General features: G+C 35.8%; 1 protein-coding gene across 7 annotated transcripts in view; it reads left to right on the forward strand.

The window, feature by feature from the left end:
- The window catches only part of LOC149792444 (uncharacterized), an 84,044-nt gene extending 62,843 nt beyond the window's left edge, over positions 1–21,201 (forward strand). For 5 of the 7 annotated variants that reach the window (XR_016423561.1, XR_016423564.1, XR_016423563.1 and 2 more), the window contains 2 exons: positions 11,628–11,671; positions 20,537–21,201. Coding sequence is in view for 2 of the 7 variants with exons in the window: in XM_089971021.1 (XP_089827147.1) it covers positions 11,628–11,671; positions 20,537–20,564 (72 nt within the window). In the remaining 5 variants the exon portion in view is untranslated. Of the gene's footprint in view, positions 1–4,882; positions 4,924–11,627; positions 11,672–20,536 lie in introns of all 7 variants that reach the window. The other 2 variants (XR_016423562.1, XM_089971022.1) reach the window with 1 other exon arrangement.
- The last annotated feature ends 1,388 nt before the right edge of the window (positions 21,202–22,589 follow it).

Below are 22,589 nucleotides of genomic sequence, written 5' to 3' on the forward strand. Positions count from 1 at the left end.
ACTATGTTTTAGAGATTGCTGCATTATTTCACATTGTTTTTGAGATTTTTGTTTAGTTGCACTTTCCAAATAAAGCTATACCTATCACATATCAGTGATTGGCCTCCCTGCTTTGAACAAACCAGTATATATGCTCACTTATAATTTGAGTCAAACTGCAAATGACAAATATCATGATCTGCCATAGCATAATGCACCTGCAAATCAGGGTCTTTGTTGTTTCTTCTACTGATTACTCCTAACAACCTGCACAGACCCAGATCTTCTGGCACATAATGTGATGACAGATCTGGGTCTTTGCAGTTTGCAGGTGGACTCCGCTTATAAATGAGCACATATCGTATGTGTTTTATTCTTACTAACCACTGTATTTTATGCTTTGTTTGCATAGTGGAGGGATATCTTTGCTATAGTCTTTAATGTGATGTCATTGAGGGATAAAAAAATTGTCCTTTTGTTTATTATAGTAGGATAAATAATAATATTTGGAAATATTTTTAACATTTTCTTTATTTTCATGTTAGCTGACTTGGTGTTCTTGAAAGAAGATGCATATAAAGAAGGAAAATATATTAAAATCTGATGAAACACTTTCTGGTGCAAATAGAATTCATTTTATTGGCAAGAGACCTATTTTTCTTCAATGGATCATGAGATAACAAGTGAACTGAAACTGTATTGATCTGGGTTATTTAAGTTTAATGCTAACTGAAACTATTGATCTGGGTTTGTCAAGTTTAATGCTAACTGAAACTATTGATCTGGGCTTGTCAAGTTTAATGCTGACTGAAACTATATTGATCTGGGCTTGTCAAGTTTAATGCTCACTGAAACTATATTGATCTGGTCTTGTCAAGTTTAATGCTCACTGAAACTATATTGATCTGGTCTTGTCAAGTTTAATGCTCACTGAAACTATATTGATCTGGGCTTGTCAAGTTTAATGCTCACTGAAACTATATTGATCTGGTCTTGTCAAGTTTAATGCTCACTGAAACTATATTGATCTGGGCTTGTCAAGTTTAATGCTCACTGAAACTATATTGATCTGGGCTTGTCAAGTTTAATGCTCACTGAAACTATATTGATCTGGTCTTGTCAAGTTTAATGCAAAAACCAGCTGTGATTGCTATTGCTGTGGTAAGACTTCAGAATCTGTTCATCTGTAGATGGAACTTGTTAATGGACCTTACTGAAATTTGCTTCAAGTCAAACTAGAGCTAGTTTACATTAGACAGCCTTTTCTAATGAACCAAATACTATCAAATTTTGCAGATCTATTGAAAGACAAAGTCAGATTTTGACTTAAAGTTACTAAATATAGTTTGGTTATGCTGTGGGAACATTTCCCACTTTTGACACCCACATAATGTAACATGATAAACTGATGTAATAACAACAAATCTGATAGTCCTTCCACCAGGCACTGGACCAGTCTGATGGCCCTTCCATCAGGTACAGGACCAGTCTGATGGCCCTTCCATTAAGTATAGGACCAGTCTGATGGCCTTTCCATCAGGCACTGGACCAGTCTGATGGCCCTTTCTACAATTATAAGACTAGTCTGATGGCCCTTCCATCAGGTATAGGACCAGTCTGATGGCACTTCCATCAGGCAAGGCACATGACCAGTCTGATGACCCATCCATCAGGCACAGGACCAGTCTGATGGCCCTTCCATCAGGTACAGAACCAGTCTGATGGCATATTCTACAATTTTAGGACCAGTCTGATGGCCCTTCCACCAGGCAAGGCACAGGGCCAGTCTGATAGCCCTTCCATTAGGCACAAGACCAGTCTGATGGTCCTTACATCAGGTATAAGACCAGTCTGATAGCCCTTCCATCAGGTATAGGACCAGTCTGATGGCCCTTCAATCAGATTTAGGACCAGTCTGATGCCCCTTCCATCAGGCAAGGTGTAGGACCAGTCTGATGGCCCTCCTTCCATCAGGCACAGGACCAGTCTACAGTCTGATTGTCCTTCCTTCAGGTATAGGACCAGTTTGATGCCCCTTCCATCAGGCACAGGACCAGTCTGATGGCCCTTCCATCAGTTATAGGTCAATTCTGATGGCCCTTCCATCAGGTATAGGACCAGTCTGATGGCCCTTCCATTAGGTACAGGACCAGTATGATGACCCTTCCATCAGGTACAGGACCAGTCTGATGCCCCTTCCATCAGGCACAGGACCAGTCTGATGGCCCTTCCATCAGTTATAGGTCAAGTCTGATGGCCCTTCCATCAGGTATAGGACCAGTCTGATGGCCCTTCCATTAGGTACAGGGCCAGTATGATGACCCTTCCATCAGGCACAGGACCAATCTGATTGCCCTTCCATCAGTCTAATGCCCCTTCCATCAGGTATAGGACCAGTCTGATGGCCCTTCCATCAGGCACAGGACCAGTTTGATGCCCCTTCCATGAGGTACAGGACCAGTCTGATGCCCCTTCCATCAGGTACAGGACCAGTCTGATGCCCCTTTTTATCAGGTACAGGACCAGTCTGATGGCCCTTCCATCAGGTATAGGTAAATTAGATCAGTTCATGTTAAACAAGCTTGACAGACATGATGGAAAGGTATTTTTAGTTTAACATCCAGATAAAACTTCTTTGTTTCTGCCTTGACTCTATTGTGTATGTAAAATACAGGTTGATTCTACCTTGACTATATTGTGTATGTAAAATACAGGTTGATTCTACCTTGACTATATTGTGTATGTAAAATACAGGTTGATTCTACCTTGATTATATTGTGTATGTAAAATACAGGTCGATTCTACCTTGACTTTATTGTGTATGTAAAATACAGGTTGATCCTGCCTTGACTCTATTGTGTATGTAAAATACAGTTTGATTCTACCTTGACTCTGTTGTGTATGTAAAATACAGGTTGATTCTACCTTGACTCTGTTGTATATGTAAAATACAGGTTGATTCTGCCTTGACTCTGTTGTGTATGTAAAATACAGTTTGATTCTACCTTGACTCTGTTGTGCAGGTAAAATACAGGTTGATTCTACCTTGACTGTTGTATATGTAAAATACAGGTTGATTCTACCTTGACTCTGTTGTGTATGTAAAATACAGGTTGATTCTACCTTGACTCTGTTGTGTATGTAAAATACAGGTTGATTCTACCTTGACTCTGTTGTGTATATAATATACAGGTTGATTCTGCCTTGACTTTGTTGTGTATGTAAAATACAGGTTGATTCTACCTTGACTATGTTTTGTATGTAAAATACAGGTTGACTATGGAGACAGATTAAATTTGCTTGTTTATCCCCTATTAATACATGTATATTTAAGTTAAAAATAAATTTAGTTCTTTTGTGTTCATTTTTTTTTTATTGGTTGAAATTTTGTTTTTCATTTTCATATTTTTCTCACAAATTTGTTTTGTTTTGATTGAATGAATTGAATTTTCATTCAACCCTTAAAGACTAGACCTCCATATTTCATGCCTTCATCATGTACACTATGTTAAATTCTTTGATAATTCTTTTAGGTTTCATCAACAATAAAATAATCTAGAAATAACAGTTTTGTGATTGTCTTTGGTAAATTATAAATTAAAAGAAGTTCACCCCCCCAAAAAAAATTGGAAGTAGGACCTATGCTTTCAGATCTGCTTGTTTGTCTTTCTACAGTTTATATTAGTTCCTTTTCAGGAAGCTCACTTGTACAAAAAGTCACACACAAACATTTGTCACAAATTCTCTATACATCTTTTAAGCCACAATTGTATGTTGTGATTATATAGTTTAAGATGCAGAAGTACAAATTTAAGCTGGATTTTTACAAAAGCCTTTGAAACTGTTTATATAAGCAGATAAAGAAAGCTCAACTTTTTCAATCTTTTTCCTTTTTGTAGACATGCATAGAATGTCAATTTTAAGAATTTTTTTTTAGCTGTGATATCAAATAAATATTAAAATGCTGCACTCCTCAGAACTTCCATGAGATAAGTAAAATATATAGATATGTTTGTGGTTCAGTTTTGTAGCTCTGCTGGGCAACTATACTGAACTCAAAATGCTGTTTCCTTCCATAGCCATGTGTCCAACCTTTTATTAACATCCAGTTTGAATTCTGAAGTCCAAACTTGCAAAGGGCCATGGTCTGTATTTTGTGGATGGTCGCTCGACTCTCATAGGCACTAAATAGCTACTCATGTGTGATATGACATCAGTCAATCAGTCAAGCTATCATTCGATCAATCAGTCGTGTACCACTGCATTAGTTTTAATTTTGAAGCTACCTTTGTTCAAGTCACATACAGTCAAGCCTGTCTTAAACAGTCAGCTTTGGGAAGTGAACAAAAATTAAAATGACCTTTGGAGACAAATGAGTGTTTATGACAGGTGATTGCCTAATGCACGTGAACATTAATGTAGGTTTAACTGCATTAATTCTCATCCATTGTGATTTTAACATGTATTCTGTCATATTTTTGGTAGACTTTAATGTTTTTGCATTACCAACTTTAGCACAGGTGAGCATTTTTCGTAATGTGTGCTTAATAGACTTTACTGTGATGTGTTTCCCATGCATGTTTACTTGATGCAAATGCTGGTTGTAGTCTGATATTATTTGAGGATATTATTTTCAAAATACCCAATTAGTTATCGAATTACAAATATTAGATTTCAGTCTGTATCTGATACAGGGAAAATAAGGTTGTTGGAATGATTGACAGGGTCACTCATTCAAAATCACCTGTAATTCATACCCTCAGCTTCATTATTGTCTGTCATACCTGTAATCATTTCATACCTGTCTGTCATACCTGTAATCATTTCATACCTGTCTGTCATACCTGTAATCATTTCATGCATTGATGACATTCATGTTCTGATGTATTTTACATTCTATCAGATTGAACAAGTAGGTGAGGAACGGAGCCAAGAAAATTTACGGTACAGTGCACATGCACATTAGAAATGGCACTATCACAAAATACAAATTTCTGCATCTGGCCCCATGGCCCCAGGGTATAGCTGGGGAATTAATCCTGTATATGTCACTTATTCTTTCAAATTTTAATGCTCCTTAAATTATAGTACTTATTTAATAGCTTCAAAAGTATGTATGCACATGCCTTAACATGCAATATATAAAGGAATGTAAATAATCCCATTTGTACAAATTCTAATCCCCATAACTATACATTTACGTCTATTGTATATCTCTACTTGCTTCTCTTTCCACTAACCTTAGGCCACTCACCTTTCTATATCAATTTATACATTTCTGCTATAACACAATATGCAGTATTCAACTTGATCATTCATTTCTTAGTAAAGTCCATTATACAGTATAACTTGCTAATTGAGTACTTAGCTCTAATATGATATCTCATTTTGAAAATACAGATTGCTGTTAGCTTGTACAAGTGTACTCAGACAAACTGTTTTTCTGTGCAGTGTACATAATCATAAGCAGTAGATCATCTGACCCTGTATTTTCCAATAGACCCAGGTTGGGATCTTCCCTAGCCTCTTATTCTGAAAAAAAGACCCAGGTCAGAGTCTGTCCTTTCCTCATATTGTCAACAGACTCTGGCCACTATTTACCCTGACCCAGTATTATCAAATTGATACTTCATGAATTGATCTTGAGGTCAAGGTTGCAGTCCTAGAAAAATTTGCATGCAGGTTGGATTAAACTTTTTCATTATCTTTAAATTTCCTAAACCTTATAATGGATTTTGTTCTTGCACCAGATGAATCATTTTGAAACTGTAACAATTAATTCTGTGACAAGCCTGCTTTGCCCTTTTCATTCTGGTGTCAAGGTCATGTTATACACTAATGATTTTTTATCATGACTTTGACATACTAGATTATGCCTTGTAACATGGGTAACATGTTCATATTCCAACCATTCTAACTTCACTCTCTTTTACCCAGAATTTGTGAAATGTTCACTTTCAAATAACTATTACGATCTAATTAAGTGAGGAAAAAAAATCAAAAGAAAAACATCAATTTTAAAAAAAATGACTTGTAAATGAGTAGTTCTTGGAATTGAAGATTTGACAATTCACTAACTCTTATATCTGCATCATTTGAAGTTAGCGCCAATTAGAAAAGTTTGAAGAATATGGAGCCTGATTTATAAATGTTTTTGATATTTATTCTTGTCATCAATAAGTTCATTCAGTAGCAGTGTCAAAACAGTGTAAGTAGTACATCAGGATTTTAAGAAATGATTTCAAAAGTCTTTTTTCTCTCTCATATTCAGGACTTTAAGCTTTAGTATAAACTTTTTAAAACATTATTGAGTGATCATAGTGCCTGGTGTGGGGGAATTGCACTTCATTGAAAATTAGAGCAATCTGTATCTATTTTTGACTTATGTACAGTTGATTTTCTCCTGGCTATAGGATAGCCTAAATACAGGTAGAGCAAATCCAGCCAAACCAGGCCAGAATGCCAGATTTTATAAAAGTCTGTAATAATCCTAATTTTATGTCCATTAAGATAGAGAACCTGTAAAATTTTGAGTTACCTCCCTTAAATCATTGTCCAAGACATTATAACTAGTAGTATGAGTGGCCTCTTCTGTCTTATTTTTGCATTTATAGTGCAGCCTGATTTAGCAGGACAACTGCTCATAATGGACAAATGTTGATCATAATGTTGCAATTATTTTGATCTTGAAATTGCACATAAAAGTAATCAGTCATGTTGGGGTGTCCACTATGAAACTTAATAAATATAGTGTAGTAATGAATAAATGACATACATGTTCAGTATATTATACTATTGTCAAAGCTCAACATATCAATCACTTTGGCATCCATCCATCCATCCATCATCTGTTTCTCAAGTGCAGTTGTCCATAGCAGTTTTATTTGGTATGTGTACATCTTGATGTGTACAGTTGGCCATATAATACAGTTACTTGGTGTGTGGGTAGATCTTCATGTGTATAGTTGGCCATATAATACTGCTACTTGGTGTGTGGATAGATCTTCATGTGTACAGTTGGCTACACAATACTGTTACTTGGTGTGTGGATACATCTTGATGTGTACAGTTGGCTACGCAATACTGTTACTTGGTGTGTGGATACAGCTTGATGTGTACAGTTGGCCACACAGTACTGTTACTTGGTGTGTGGATAGATCTTCATGTGTACAGTTGACCACACAATACTATTACTTGGTGTGTGGATACATCTTGATGTGTACAGTTGGCTACACAATATTGTTACTTGGTGTGTGGATACAGTTTGAGGTGTACAGTTAGCCAAAGAATACTGTTACTTGGTGTGTGGATAAATCTTGATGTGTACAGTTGGCCACACAATACTGTTACTTGATGTGTGGATCGATCTTCATGTGGACAATTGGCCACACAATACTGTTACTTGGTGTGTGGATAGATCTTCATGTGTACAATTGGCTACACAATACTGTTACTTGGTGTATGGATACATCTTGATGTGTACAGTTGGCCATGCAGTACTGTTACTTGGTGTGTGGATAGATCTTCATGTGTACAGTTGGCCATATAATACTACTACTCTGTGTGTGGATACATCTTGATGTGTACAGTTGGCCATGCAATACTGTTACTTGGTGTATGGATACATCTTGATGTGTACAGTTGGCCATGCAATACTGTTACTTGGTCTGTGGATACAGCTTGATGTGTACAGTTGGCCATGCAATACTGTTACTTGGTCTGTGGATACAGCTTGATGTGTACAGTTGGCCATATAATACTACTACTCTGTGTGTGGATACATCTTGATCAGTTTAACATAAAGGAACAGGCTCAACGTACATGCTGTTGCCAGCTTCGTGTTTTTTTTTAGATTCAGTAAAATAAATTTAACAGCATGATTTTGGTGCTTGCTGCCTTGTGCATGTTCCAAATACTTATCAACATCAAACTTTTGTCAGATCACAGCCGAGTAGGATGAACTAATATCCCACTTAATTCTTGTTTTCATCTGATTTCATTAATTGGACAATTACATATATATGTTTTCTATTTCAGATAGAGGAACAATATAGTTTTGTACTGTGATTTCAGTATTTACGAGTTATTAATGTAACAGGAATATTTTTTTCAAATAAGAGATACTTTGTCTAATTGTACATACAAGAAATATTAACCATGTATCTTAGAAGCACCTGTGACAAGAAATATTAACCATATAACCAGGAAGCACCTGAGACAAGAAATATTAACCATGTAACTAGGAAGCACCTGTGACAAGAAATATTACCCATGTAACTAGGAAGCACCTTTGACAAGAAATATTAACCATGTAACTAGGAAGCATCTATGACAGTTTTGTAGCCAATCACAACAATGAAGTACAAGTAATCTAGATTTTATTGAAGTCAGTAATATTTTAGAGGCAAAGTACAGTCTTTACCAGTTACCTTGATTTAATCCAAAACTGACCTTAATCCAGAACTTTGGATATGTGACCTGTGTCAATGCAGTTTTGTAAGATGCTTATTTTCCATGATCAGCTCACTAAGAAAATGAAAGGAGGGGAATCTTCGTTCCTCGTTTGTTTTAAGAAATTTGAGAATACAGATAATTCAGATACATGTACATATAGGACTTTCCATTACACAAATATGGAGTAAACAAATTATTTAATAAGGACTTTCCTTGACATAAATATGAAGTAAACAAATTATTTAATAAGGACTTTCCTTGACATAAATATGACGTAAACAAATTATTTAATAAGGACTTTCCTTGATACAGATATGAAGTTAAAAGATTTGTAAGGACTTTCCATGATGCAAATATGAATTAAACAAATTATTTAATAAGAACTTTCCTTGATACAAATATGAAGTAAACAGATCACATTATAAGGACTTGACCTGATACAAATATGAAGCAAACAGATCATGGACTTAACTTGATACAAATATGAAGTAAACAAATTTAATAAGGACTTGTCATGATACAAATATGAAGTGAACAAATTATTTAATAGGATCTTGCCTTGATACGAATATGAAGTAAACAAATTACTTATTAATGAGTTTCCTTGATACAAATATGAAGTAAACAGGTCGTTTAATAAGGACCTCCTAATATAATTTTCAGTAAGTAAATAATACTGTCATTATCTTTAATTAAAAAAGTTAATTACATTTTTATTAACTTAACATAATGTAGAGTATTTTTATGTTATGATGTTTTCCATCTGTCCATACATCCATCTGGCAGTTGCCAAACTTTGTAGATGGCTTGAACTTAGGGTAAGGATGAAGTCAATAGATTTGGAGGTCAAAAGTTTGAAGGTCAAGGTCATTGTGACTGAGAAAAGAAAATGGAGTTTCTGCACAATTACTCCAGTTCTCCATCATCTACTGCAGTTACCAAACATTTTGGATGGCTTGCACTAGGAGTAAGGAAAAAGTCTATCAATTTTGGGATCGAAGGTCAAATGCCACAGTCACTAGCTGAAAAAATAAATATAGTCTCCACACAGTAAAATAAAATTAAATCTATATAGTGTGCCATGACCAAACATTGTGAATTGCTTGCACCTTGTGTAAGGAAAAAACCTACTGACTTGGCATCAAAAGGACAATAGTTACTGTGACTGAAAAGAAGAAAAATGGTTTCTACACAGTAATGTTAGTTCAACATCTAAGACCTAGACATGCACTTGGAAAAAGGAAGAAGACAATTAATTTGGGGTCAAAACGTCAAAATCAAGGTCTCTGCAACTGAAAGAAGAAAAATAGTTTCTACCAAAAAATATCAGTTGTTAATGAAGCACCTTGACCAGAGTTTGTCAAGAGTGTGCACTTAAAGTATGGAAAAGGCCTATATACATCTATGGGTCAAAGGTAAAGATCAATAACATGTTCTTGACTAAGTACCTTGGTCAAATGTTATGGATCATTTTCAGTTAGTGTAATAAAGAAACCAATAAAAATATAGGGTTTAAAGGTCAGAGGTCATGGTAAGTGTAATAATAAAATATTGGTTTCTACATATTGAGAATTAATTCAAGACTGCATACCTTGACCAAAGGTCACTGACTGCATACCTTGACCAAAGATCACTGACTGCATACCTTGACCAAAGGTCACTGACTGCATACCTTGACCAAAAGGTCACTGACACCTGCTGATCAGTAATCTCCAGAATTAATATACATCAAGTATCAGTTATAGGAACTATCAAAGTTCCTACAGAGAGGACTAAAAAACATGTCAGACATATAATGTACATAGTGTCGCTGTATGAATATTAAATTGCAGGACAGTTTATACAAATGCATCTTAAAGACCAGTACACATTTTTAAAGGTGTAAGGAAAGTGAAAAATTGCCACCTGTCCACAGGTGATTAAGCTGCCAAAATTTTTACTTTACTCACTTGCCCATATTTTGTGTGATGGCTTTGTAGAATAAAATGTTAATAATTTAAACCCATTCAAAAACTAAAACCAGGTTACATGGAATTAATAAATCTCCAATCAGCAATTCTGGTCACAAACCAAGTCACGTTTGCCGCTGATATAGATGTCCAAAAAAATGTTTTGGAAGCCATGGTAGCTTCTTTCATGGAGTACAAGACGTGAAATCCAAGGGCTGTAGGTATGATGTCTGCCCTGGCCAAAGCATTGGACTTGTAATCCAAGGGTTACAGGTATGATGCCTGCCCTGGCCAAAGTATCAGGCTTGTAATCTAAGGGTTACAGGTATGATGCCTGCCCTGGCCAAAGTATCAGGCTTGTAATCCAAGGGTTACAGGTATGATGTCTGCCCTGGCCAAAGCATTGGACTTGTAATCTAAGGGTTACAGGTATGATGCCTGCCCTGGCCAAAGTATCAGGCTTGTAATCTAAGGGTTACAGGTACGATGCCTGCCCTGGCCAAAGTATCAGGCTTGTAATCTAAGGGTTACAGGTATGATGCCTGCCCTGGCCAAAGTATCAGGCTTGTAATCTAAGGGTTACAGGTGTGAGGCCTGCCCTGGCCAAAGTATCAGGCTTGTAATCTAAGGGTTACAGGTATGATGCCTGCCCTGGCCAAAGTATTGGGCTTGTAATCTAAGGGTTACAGGTATGATGCCTGCCCTGGCCAAAGTATCAGGCTTGTAATCTAAGGGTTACAGGTATGATGCCTGCCCTGGCCAAAGTATCAGGTTTGTAATCTAAGAGTTACAGGTATGATACCTGCACTGGTCAGCTGCCATGATTTTGGAAAGCACTTGGCTCCATTTCCTCAGTAATGTGGTAAAAGTACAATTAAGACCAATAAAAACATAAACAAAAGAATTCTCATTTTTACCTTGAGCATAAGGCCTTTCACACAGAATTCAGTAGGACCAGGCATTACAGGTTGTGTCTTGGTTTTGGAGAATTTTTCATTTTTAATTTTGTTTGAAGTTCCTACATGATCATGGACAAGTAAAGTATCCAAATTGTACTGGAAGCTGTACAGGACAAGTCAGGCATTGAATTTCCACATCTCTGCCATAGATGGTACTTTATATGACACTTGTCGAGGGAACAAAGATTTCCCCCTCCCCAAAATTCCATTCAGTTGTCTTATTTATCCATTTGACTGGTTTCTTATTTATAATATAATTCTTGATCTTATTTTATCACCTTTGCAGGCAGCAGATGCAGAACGAGGACCCCCAGTAATCCCAGACAATGGGTAAGTCAACTGGTCACATGATCTCTTGCAATAGCTTGGATAATTTGCTGTGAATCGAGTTGCAGGAAATTTTAATGAATTTTAACAATTCACCATAGCTCTATCAGACTGTATATACTCACATTTAATATGTGTCTGTCTTCCAATATACATCTTGATTTGTTGTTGCACACTGGCAGATCAGGGTCTGTGTTGTTATTTCTGCAGATTATTGCTAATAAACTGCATAGACTCTGAGTGCATTATGCACTGGAAGATCTGGGTCTGTACAGTTTGCAATTGCATTCAACTGATAACTGAGTATAGATGGTAGTTGTGTCATAAAGTCGGATAAACCCTAACCCTAACCCTAACCCTAACCCTAACCCTACTTTTGTTAAGCAACCAGTCACTGCCATCACACCTCTGTCTGTCCATGTGGGTTCAAGTTTTGGGCTTGGTCAAAGTGGGTATGTGAGAAAGCTGCCAGTAGCTTCACATGGGCCAGAGGTTCTTACTGGGATTTTTCCCAGGTTCTTCCTCCACCAGTTATGCTGGCTGCCACCCATCACATGCTGGAAAATGGGGTTAAACGTAAAACAACAACAACAACTTATATTAAGCATGATTATGGACATAAAGTTGTTGACATCTTCAGAATTTCAATTTTCACAAATGATGTTTACATTGAAAATTCAGCCTTCTACTTTTTTTTTTATTTCAACATTTCACATCTTTCATCCAGAAACAATCTGCCAGGTGTTGAAAATTTCAGGACTTTAAATATTTCTTTCATCTGTATAACAGACTAAAAAAAATCATTTTTTTTTTCTCTGTCCATACCTTGAATATATTCTCCCACAGCTGCCAAGATTTATTTCTTTTAATTTTTATTTTTGCATTTCAGCTCTAAAATTATGTAATAAATCAAGGTTGAAATATAATTTTAATTGAATAATTGGGATTTTACTTTTTAAATTATTGGAATTGATATCTTTGATCTCATTAACTTCAAAGGAGTATCAGGTCTTTTACTGGCCTTGAAATGGAGTTGAATGCTATTTTTAGACCTCAAACAGTTTCTCCTGCAGAAAAATTAAATTTTTAATAAAAGACAGAGATAGTTATTTGCTATTTGATACCTGGTAATTTTATTCAGTAAAATTGAAAAGGTGGTATCAGATATGGATTTTTATCTGTAGAAGAGAATATTTTTGGTGTATGGTTTTTTTTAGTTTAACCGATCAAAGACCATAAGACCTTGTGTAATGGTCATGTGTCCAGCATCTCTTGTTCTTATCCCTAATCCACCTCCACTACAATTGATGAATCCAAGAACATCATAAGATTTAAATTTTGGATAGTTCAATACAGAACAAAAGTCCAAAAGCTAAAAATTCAGGACAATAAAGATTGACAATGATGTCCTGAAAATAAAGATAACATAATTCAAGAATGAAAAGCAGGTTTATGTACATGATGAAAGCTCAACACAAACACAGTACCTCTTTGTATACTACATGAAAACAACAGATGAATCTTTACACAAACACGGTACATGTACCTCTTTGTGTACTACATGAAAACAATAGATGAATCTTTACTCAACACAAACACAGTACCTCTTTGTATACTACATGAAAACAACAGATGAATCTTTACTCGACACAAACATGGTACCTCTTTGTGTACTACATGAAAACAATAGATGAATATTTACTCGACACAAACACAGTACCTCTTTATGTACTACATGAAAACAACAGATGAATCTTTACACAAACACAGTACCTCTTTGTGTACTACATGAAAACAATAGATGAATCTACTTGACACAAACACAGTACCTCTTTGTGTGCTATGTGAAAACAACTGATGAATCTTTACACAAACACGATACCTCTTTGTGTACTATATGAAAACAACAGATGAATCTTTACACAAACACAGTACCTCTTTGTGTACTACATGAAAACAACAGATGACTCTTTACTCTACACAAACATGATACCTCTTTGTGTACTATATGAAAACAACAGATGAATCTTTATACAAACACAGTACCTCTTTGTGTACTACATGAAAACAACAGATGAATCTTTACTCGACACAAACACGGTACCTCTTTGTGTACTACATGAAAACAACAGATGACTCTTTACTCTACACAAACACGGTACCTCTTTGTGTACTACATGAAAACAACAGATGAGTCTTAACTATGAAATGAGACTTTTTAATATTGGTCAGTCGGTCTCTAAACTCCCCAGCAAAAAATAGGTCCAAGATATAAAAAAAATCGTTGTTCAAAGACCAGTGTCCATACAAGACCAGTATCCTTACAAAACACTGAAAATAGGCACACAGTTTCATGCTGACATCTATTTGATCATCTTATTTGATAAAGGGAAACAATGGCCACCATGATAGCCATCTTAAATATCTTGTTGTTACTGCTTTTCCTGAATATATGGTCATATCAATTTGGTCATATCAATTTAAAGGGTTCGTTGGAGGTTTTTGCTTTTTTTTTACATTACTATAGTATTTAAAATGTCCAAAGTTTGTATTACTATAGTATTTAAAATGTCCAAAATTTTACTTAGATCATCAGGTATATTGTTTTCTATATAATCATTCAAAATAAGCGTGCCCTCTTTGCATGCATAATTTCCATTCATCTTCGGAAACCGAGCATGTGTGATGTCAGGGGCAGGAGACAGACATTAGCGCAGGCTGCTGGTATAGGAAGTTGATGCTGAATGCACGATAGTTTTATAAGCAAAAAATGACAACATACTGTGCTGCATACAACTGATCCAACAAAAGTGTAAAGGGGTCAGCAATTCATTTCTTCCAATTTATTTTATGATATTCCAATCTCAAATAGCATTATATATCAGTATAAAAAGTCATTACAGTAGAGCAGGGGTGGGCAAACTATGGCCCGTGGGCCACATGCAGCACACCACGGGTTTTCATGCGGCCCACCAAGGGTTTTCATGCGGCCTAGGAATAAGTCATCATTTGCACTGACTCTGTTTATGTTACACTGTTTATCAAATAAATGTGCTTCTTTTGAAGTTTAAGTTTTCAAATATTAACAACTTAAAATTAATTAGATGTTATTTAGAAAAGCCTTTTGTTTTTGCTATTTCAAATATTAATTATTTTACTTAATGAACTATGCGGCCCGCGACAAGGTGTAAATTTGTGTATGTGGCATGCGGCACTTGCCCTGGAAAGTTTGCCCACCTCTGCAGTAGAGGTTTTAATTACCAGGAAATATTTTCTACGTGATATTTGCCTATTATTTTAGGACGTGTGTGTACGTGTGGACTTGATGGACTTAATGCTCTTACAACACAATGGATTGAGATAACTTTCCTGTCCCCTTACACTACACATATTGTATATAGTCAAAGTACAATCTACATGACTGAGAAGTTCCACAGCATTTTGTAGTACACATATGTACATTCATAATACATATACCCTGATATTTTAACAGCTTTGATTATTTGCCATCCATCTGTCTGTCCGTCCATCCATCCATCTAAAAATGAAACCTCTATAGAGTGGTAATTTTTGCAGTGCAAAAATGCTGTCTGGTGATGCAGTCTTTCTGCTTCTCAAGAACTTTCATTTCCACATAATTCTCTTCCTGTCAGTGCTCTACTTCCCAGTAGGCATGAGCCCACAGAAACCACAAAACACCTGTGAAAGAACTAATTGAAGAAAGAATGACTAATACATAGGTTTTACTGCAATGGCAATAGAAAAATAAAAGGTAAGATGAACATCCCATTTTTTGCAGCTGCCTGTATTTAAAACCAGATTTTTAAAGAAGTGATTGGCTCAGTTGTTAAATATTAAATAATTGCCTCCTTTGAGAGACCACGTACAACAAAAGTCACCTTTTTTGTCGGCAGAAGTGTTGGTGGTCCCTTTAGCAAGTTTTATTGTATTAGCACTTGACTATATGATGGAGAAAGAGAATGCCATTGTTTGAGGCACTAACAGGGTGCATGGCATGTACTCTATATTGCAGCAGCTATCCTGAATATCTTGTATTGCTGCTTCTACACAAAGGTGCATAGAAATGAGGGTTGGCTGCATAGAAATGAGGGTTGGATGCATATAAATGAGGGTTGGATGTATAGAAATGAGGGTTTATGCCACAGTGCTTGCAATATGCAGTAATAATGAAACACATCTGAATTCCATATTTTACTTCATGGTGGCCATCCTAAAAATCTTGTTATCACATCTTCTCTTGACATGGGATTTTCAAGAAAATACTTTTTTTGTTTTAGTTGGGCTCATAAAAGTGAAACCCACCTGATCTCCAAACAATGGCTGCTATGATCCCATCTTAAAAACCTTGTTATAATTGACTTGGAATTTTCACTAAAACACTTTTTATTTGTGTGGTAGGTCCTAAATTCAATAAAACACCTTTTATGTATAGAAGCTCCTAAATTCACTAAAACACTTTTTTGTGTATGGTAGGTCCAAAATTCACTAAAACACTTTTTTGTGGATGGTAGGTCCATAATTCACTAAAACACTTTTTATGTGTAGTAGCTCCTAAATTCACTAAAACACTTTTATGTGTATGGTAGGTCCAAAATTCACTATAACACTTTGTATATGGTAGCTCCTAAATTCACTAAAACACTTTTTTTGTGTATGGTTGGTCCAAAATTCACTAAACACTTTTTTGTGTATGGTAGGTCCAAAATTCACTAAAACATTTTTTTGTGTATGGTAGGTCCATAATTCACTAAAACACTTTTTATGTGTAGTAGCTCCAAAATTCACTAAAACACTTTTTTGTGTATGGTAGGTCCAAAATTCACTATAACACTTTGTATATGGTAGGTCCTAAATTCACTAAAACACTTTTGTGTGTATGGTAGGTCCAAAATTCACTATAACACTTTGTATATGGTAGGTCCTAAATTCACTAAAACACTTTTTTGTGTATGGTAGGTCCTAAATTCATTCACTAAAACACTTTTTATGTGTGGTAGGTCCTACATTCACTAAAACACTTTTTATGTGTGTGGTAGCTTACCTTCAGTGTTGGTTACAGTTTAACTTCAGTGTTGGTTACAGCTTACCTTCAGTGTTGGTTACAGCTTAACTTCATGGTTGGCTACAGCTTACTTTCTGGGTTGGTTACATCTCAACTTTAGTGCTGATTACAGACAAGCTTGTTGATTTAATGTTGATTACAGCTAGCTTTCAGCATCAGTTACAGCTTACCTCAGTAGTAATGTTGATTGCGGCTTACTTTCAGAGCTAGTTACAGCATACATTCAGAGCTGGTTACAGCTTAAAGTGTTGATTACAGCAAACTTTCAGAGCTGGCTACAGCTTATCTTCAGTTTACCATCATTGTTGATTACAGCCTACTTTCAGAGCTGGTTACAGCCTACTTTCAGAGCTCACTACAGCTTACAGTGTTTATTACAGCTTACTTTCAGAGCTGGTTACAGCTTACCTTCACTGTTGATTACAGCATTTTCCTCCATTTTGCCTTAATCTTGCACAGCATAATGTGACAAAATGTCAATGTTAGTTAATTCACTGTAGAAGCTTTGATTTCTTTTTATGTTCTATTAACTAATGGTGAATTACACTTTAGGTAATTATGTGCACTGTGCCTTTATAGCAAGTTTGCACTAAGTTTTCATTTTAGGAAATATTGTTAGTTAAAAAAATTAGTTGCTTTTTTATTCCGAATGTTGATATTCTCTGTGCAAACATTTTCGTGTTATCTTGTTATTTTTCATTCTCCATTTTTAATTTTTCTTTCATCTTTGTGACATTCCACTTCTGTGGGAATAATGAACTGTAATAAAAAGGAGTATGTGTTTGAAAAATGAATTAAAGTTATTGTTCTAGGTTTCTCAAACAAATATCAGTACTTTAGAATTACTTTCATATATGCCCTCCAAGCTTTCAGAATTTGTCAAAAATATACTTACCCACTGGCAAATAAACTTAATATTTGTGACTTGCACATTCAGCTTTTTATTTTCCCAGCATCAGCATGTTAAATGGATGGCAAAACTTGTCATTTCAATAGTATAATATTCATCTCAAAACATTTCACATCAAATCATGTAATATTTTCGTCAAATCAAGAGATGCAAATTGACATGATAGGTTGTTACAGATTTCATCTAATCAGGGTATCTACATGCGAATAGTTGTAAAATTTATCTTGTTCTGGGGAACAGGCAACGGGAATTCTGTCTATATTCTGCATAAAGAACCAAGAAGTACAGTCTTGAAGCTGTACCCCACAGCTATATGGCTTAAGTACAGCCTTGAAGCTGTAACCCCCTAGATATTGGGCTGTAGAGCAAGCTTAGAACTGAAACCCATCATCCTTTATGAGTGAGACATATTGAAAATGTAAGCCACAACTGTATAGTTGTAGTTTGAAGCTTGAAGCTCTAACTGAAAGCTATATGGTTGCAGTACAGGCTTAAAGCTGTATACTACAGCTATATGACTGTTGTAAACGCTTTAAATGGGAACATGCCCCCAGCTGTATTGCTGTTGTGCAATCTTGAAGCAGTAGCAGATATATATATATATTATATATGGCTAAATGCAGAATTTCCTATCATGTTCCTGTCTTTGAAGATGCTGATCACACCCCTTGTTACAAAATTCCCATGGGGCCCTGAGTACCCGAGTGATCTAAAGCGCTCTCCGTTACGGATCACTGCCATCTCACCTCTGTCTGCACTGGTTCGAGTCTTGGATTCGGCCAATGTTGGTATGTGAGAAAGCTTGCCAGTAGCTTCTCGTAGGTTGGTGGTTCTTTCTGGGGTTTTCCCAGGTTCTTCCTCCACCATTAATACTGGCTGCCATGTATAGCCTATCGTGTGCTGAAAAATGGTGTTAAACACAACAACAACAACAACAAAATTCCCATAGAAAATTAGCCGCTAGTTTGGTTACTGCCACATTATATATATATATATATATATATATATATATATATATATATATATATATATATATATATATATATATATATATATATATATTTTTTTTTTCTTCTAAACTTTTCACCTTTGGCTTAAGTTTTTTGCCCATCCACAAGAGAGAGGTTTATTTCATAATAATGTACCCCATACAAATTACCAGTAACACATAAAGTTGTACTTTTATCCCCAAAGATGCTATGTAGGTTAATTTACAGTAAACTAATGATATCTACATGATTTAGGACCCGTACATTTCCTTTTATATTTACTTCTTTGCCATGTATAAATGGAGAGATAATGCGGCCTGTTTGTTATTAGTATCATCATTACACAGAACACAGTAGGTATGTATTCTTTCTGTAATTCAATCTGAGGATAAATACCATTTTCTACACAAAAAGAACTTGCAGATGCAAAAAGACAGATAAATATAAGAATAAAAAGACTCTATCTTTTGATATGGACAGATGCATGAACTCAGATAAATATAAGAATAAAAAGACAGTCTATATCTTTTGATGTAGACATATGCATGAAGACACGTAAATATAAGAATAAAAAGACTTTATCTTTTGATGTGGACAAGTCCAACCCTGCATTCAGTCATGCCTCAGCCCTTCATTGCCATCCTTACAAAGTGACAAGTAATACATGGGGATAGTAAGGCTTCAGCCCTTCATTGCCATCCTTACCAAGTGATAAAGCTGGGGATAGTAAGGCCTCAGTCCTTCATTGCCATCCTTACCAAGTGACAAGTCTGGGAATAGTAAGGCCTCAACCCTTCATTGCCATCCTTACCAAGTGACAAGGATGGGGATAGTAAGGACTCAGTCCTTCATTGCCATCCTTACCAAGTGACAAGACTGGGGATAGTAAGGCCTCAGCCCTTCATTGCCATCCTTACCAAGTGACAAGGCTGGAGATAGTAAGGCCTCAGCCATTCACTGCCATCCTTACCAAGTGACAAGGCTGGAGATAGTAAGGCCTCAGCCATTCACTGCCATCCTTACCAAGTGACAAGGCTGGGGATAGTAAGGCCTCAGTCCTTTATTGCCATCCTTACCAAGTGACAAGTCTGGGAATAGTAAGGCCTCAGCCCTTCATTGCCATCCTTACCAAGTGACAAGGATGGGGATAGTAAGGACTCAGTCCTTCATTGCCATCCTTACCAAGTGACAAGACTGGGGATAGTAAGGCCTCAGCCCTTCATTTCCATCCTTACCAAGTGACAAGGCTGGAGATAGTAAGGCCTCAGCCATTCACTGCCATCCTTACCAAGTGACAAGGCTGGGGATAGTAAGGTCTCAGCCCTTCATTGCCATCCTTACAACGTGACAAGTAGTATATGGGAATAGTAAGGCCTCAGCCCTTTATTGCCATCCTTACCAAGTAACATGTAGTATATGGGGATAGTAAGGCCTCAGTCTTCATTGCTATCCTTACCAAGTGACAAGTAGTATATGGGGATGGTAAGGCCACAGCCCTTCATTGCCATCCTTACCAAGTGACAAGTAGTATATGGGGACCGTAAGGGTTTTGTGGAAAACAAGAAGAGGAGGAAACTAATAATTTACCACCTTATATACTCGCTTGTAAGTTAAGTCAAACTGCAAACAACAAAGATCCTGATCTGTTGTAGCATAGTGTGCCTGTACATTGGAGTCTGTGTTGTTTGTTCTACTGGTAACTCCAAGCAAACTGCTCAGAACCAGATCTGCCAGCACATAATGTGATGACAGATCTAGGTCTGTGCAGTTTGCAGCTTTACTTTTCTAATAAGCAACTATATATGGTAACTAGTGACTTATAATATAAAATGAAATATGATGGAAAAACTTGAGAAGGATTGCTGAAAATACTCCTTTTTTTTCAGGCCAGACTACAGTCTGATGTATATTTGAGCTAACCTCCTCCCCTTCTTTCCTACACTGAGGGTTGTACAGAATTTTCCAGCTGCTATAAAGACTGTTGCTAGGGAGATGCTCCTGCCATAAAAACACTTAAAAGATGCTGATTCTGCATTTTTACTATTTCTACAATTTATTTTGTGTTAGATGTTGAGTAGAAATAGAACTGCTACAGAGACCCTAGACATGTATATAATATTTTATGAAAATTCAATCAAAAATATTTCTTAGAAATTCATATTCATATGTTTCATCTTAATGCAAAAGTGCAAGTATTTTATTTCATTTCTTTCAATTAAAGAAATGCTCTAATTTTGCATTTGATGATAGGAATTTTAAATTTTTCTTGATTCAGATCATGTTGTTTAACGTATAAAAATTTAATACTGGTATTAACATTTGTCTGTATATGACTGGAATTTTTGCCTCTTTTAAAAACCTTAACTTTGTAATTCATTCATCTGTTTATTTTATTTCCTGCCAAGTTTTATCTTGTTCAAGTGAACAGTTGACTGATTGTATGTTATCACTGCTACTGTAACTTATTTATCTTAACAATCTATCCATTGAGTGATAACCACATATTCATGGCCTGTTCTAACCTGCAGGTCAAATAAAAGCTTAAAATGGCCTTGTGGATGTTCTTTTTTGTCTTGACTGTATATTTGCTCACTTTGGCTATACATTTAGCACGTATGTAATTTTGTATCATTGTTTTTGGCAATGAGAATGAATTTAAAAATGTTAAAGATATTTTGTCTCAATTGTGGGAACTCTACAATGTATCTACGCACTCATGAAACATTTGAAGTACATGGTGCTTGAGAATGGCTACACTGTCAAATCCAAAATAGGTCACATTTACTTCTTTACATTCAGTTAATTGTAATTACTGCATCTAAATTTTTACACACAAACATGTGCCAATAGTTAAAATGGCTATTAATTTCTTTTCTTATCCTTCTTTTCTTTTTAAATATTTTTTTAGTATTGAATTAAGTCCTGGAAGTCCAAATTGATACCTTTTGGTACATTTAGAAATCTATTTTAATTAGAAACAAGACCAAAAGACTTGTATACTCCAGACAACATTGTTTATTTAAAACAGCTTGATTCAGGATGCAGTGCCCATTTTATAAGGCAAAAGGGGTATATATTTGTAAATATTTTATACTGAATTACATGAAAATCTAACTTGGCCCAGAACATAGGTCCACACAAAATAGCACATATCTTTCAGGCAAAGTATTCCAGAATCTAAATAATCAAACCAGTCCTAATTGGATATTTAGATGCTTTAAAAAGGTACCAAGATTTTTTTAGGTTGTGGGGACTCTGACCCAAGGTCAGGTAAGCAAAAGTTTATATTTAGTGAATTAATCAGCGTGTAAACATGTCAAGGACACCAGCTTCATATCGTAATATGGTTTGACCAAGTGGACCAGATTTAATATATAGATGGCTTTGGTGGATATCAAGACAAAATTATTTTCTGTGACCTTGAGAAAATTTTCAGTTACAGAATGACGTTCTTTTAAGGGGCTGTATGTTGTGGCAGGTAAAGGAGGCCTGCTTGGCATAAACAAGAAATCAGTGGAACCCAAATCTCCTTTGGTTGTATGTTTATGTGTTTTTGAAGGATACCAAGACCTTAGTATGTTCAAGGTCACAAGACAACTCTTGATTATGTTCCCAGGATTATGTTCTCTTGATTATGTTCTCAGGACTCTTGCCTATTTGACCGTTATCTTTGCAAAGTTTGTTACTAATTTTATAAATCTCTAATAAAACTACACTACACCTGTCAATAAAGGACAGTTTTAAGTGGTCCCTTGTTAACATGTTTAACAATAATTTGTATTGCTTCAATTGTGTGTCCAATATAGACAAATTTCACTGCAATATTTATTGCTTCCCTCGTGTCCCCTTGATAGTCAGATTTCACTGTAACTTGTATTGCTTCGGAATCCCTTGTACATCCATTACAGACTAATTTAACTGTAACTTGTATTGCTTCCC

This window comes from Sinohyriopsis cumingii, chromosome 9 (assembly GCF_028554795.1).
Source record: "Sinohyriopsis cumingii isolate HCF-2022 chromosome 9, ASM2855479v2, whole genome shotgun sequence".
NCBI classification, from domain to species: domain Eukaryota; kingdom Metazoa; phylum Mollusca; class Bivalvia; order Unionida; family Unionidae; genus Sinohyriopsis; species Sinohyriopsis cumingii.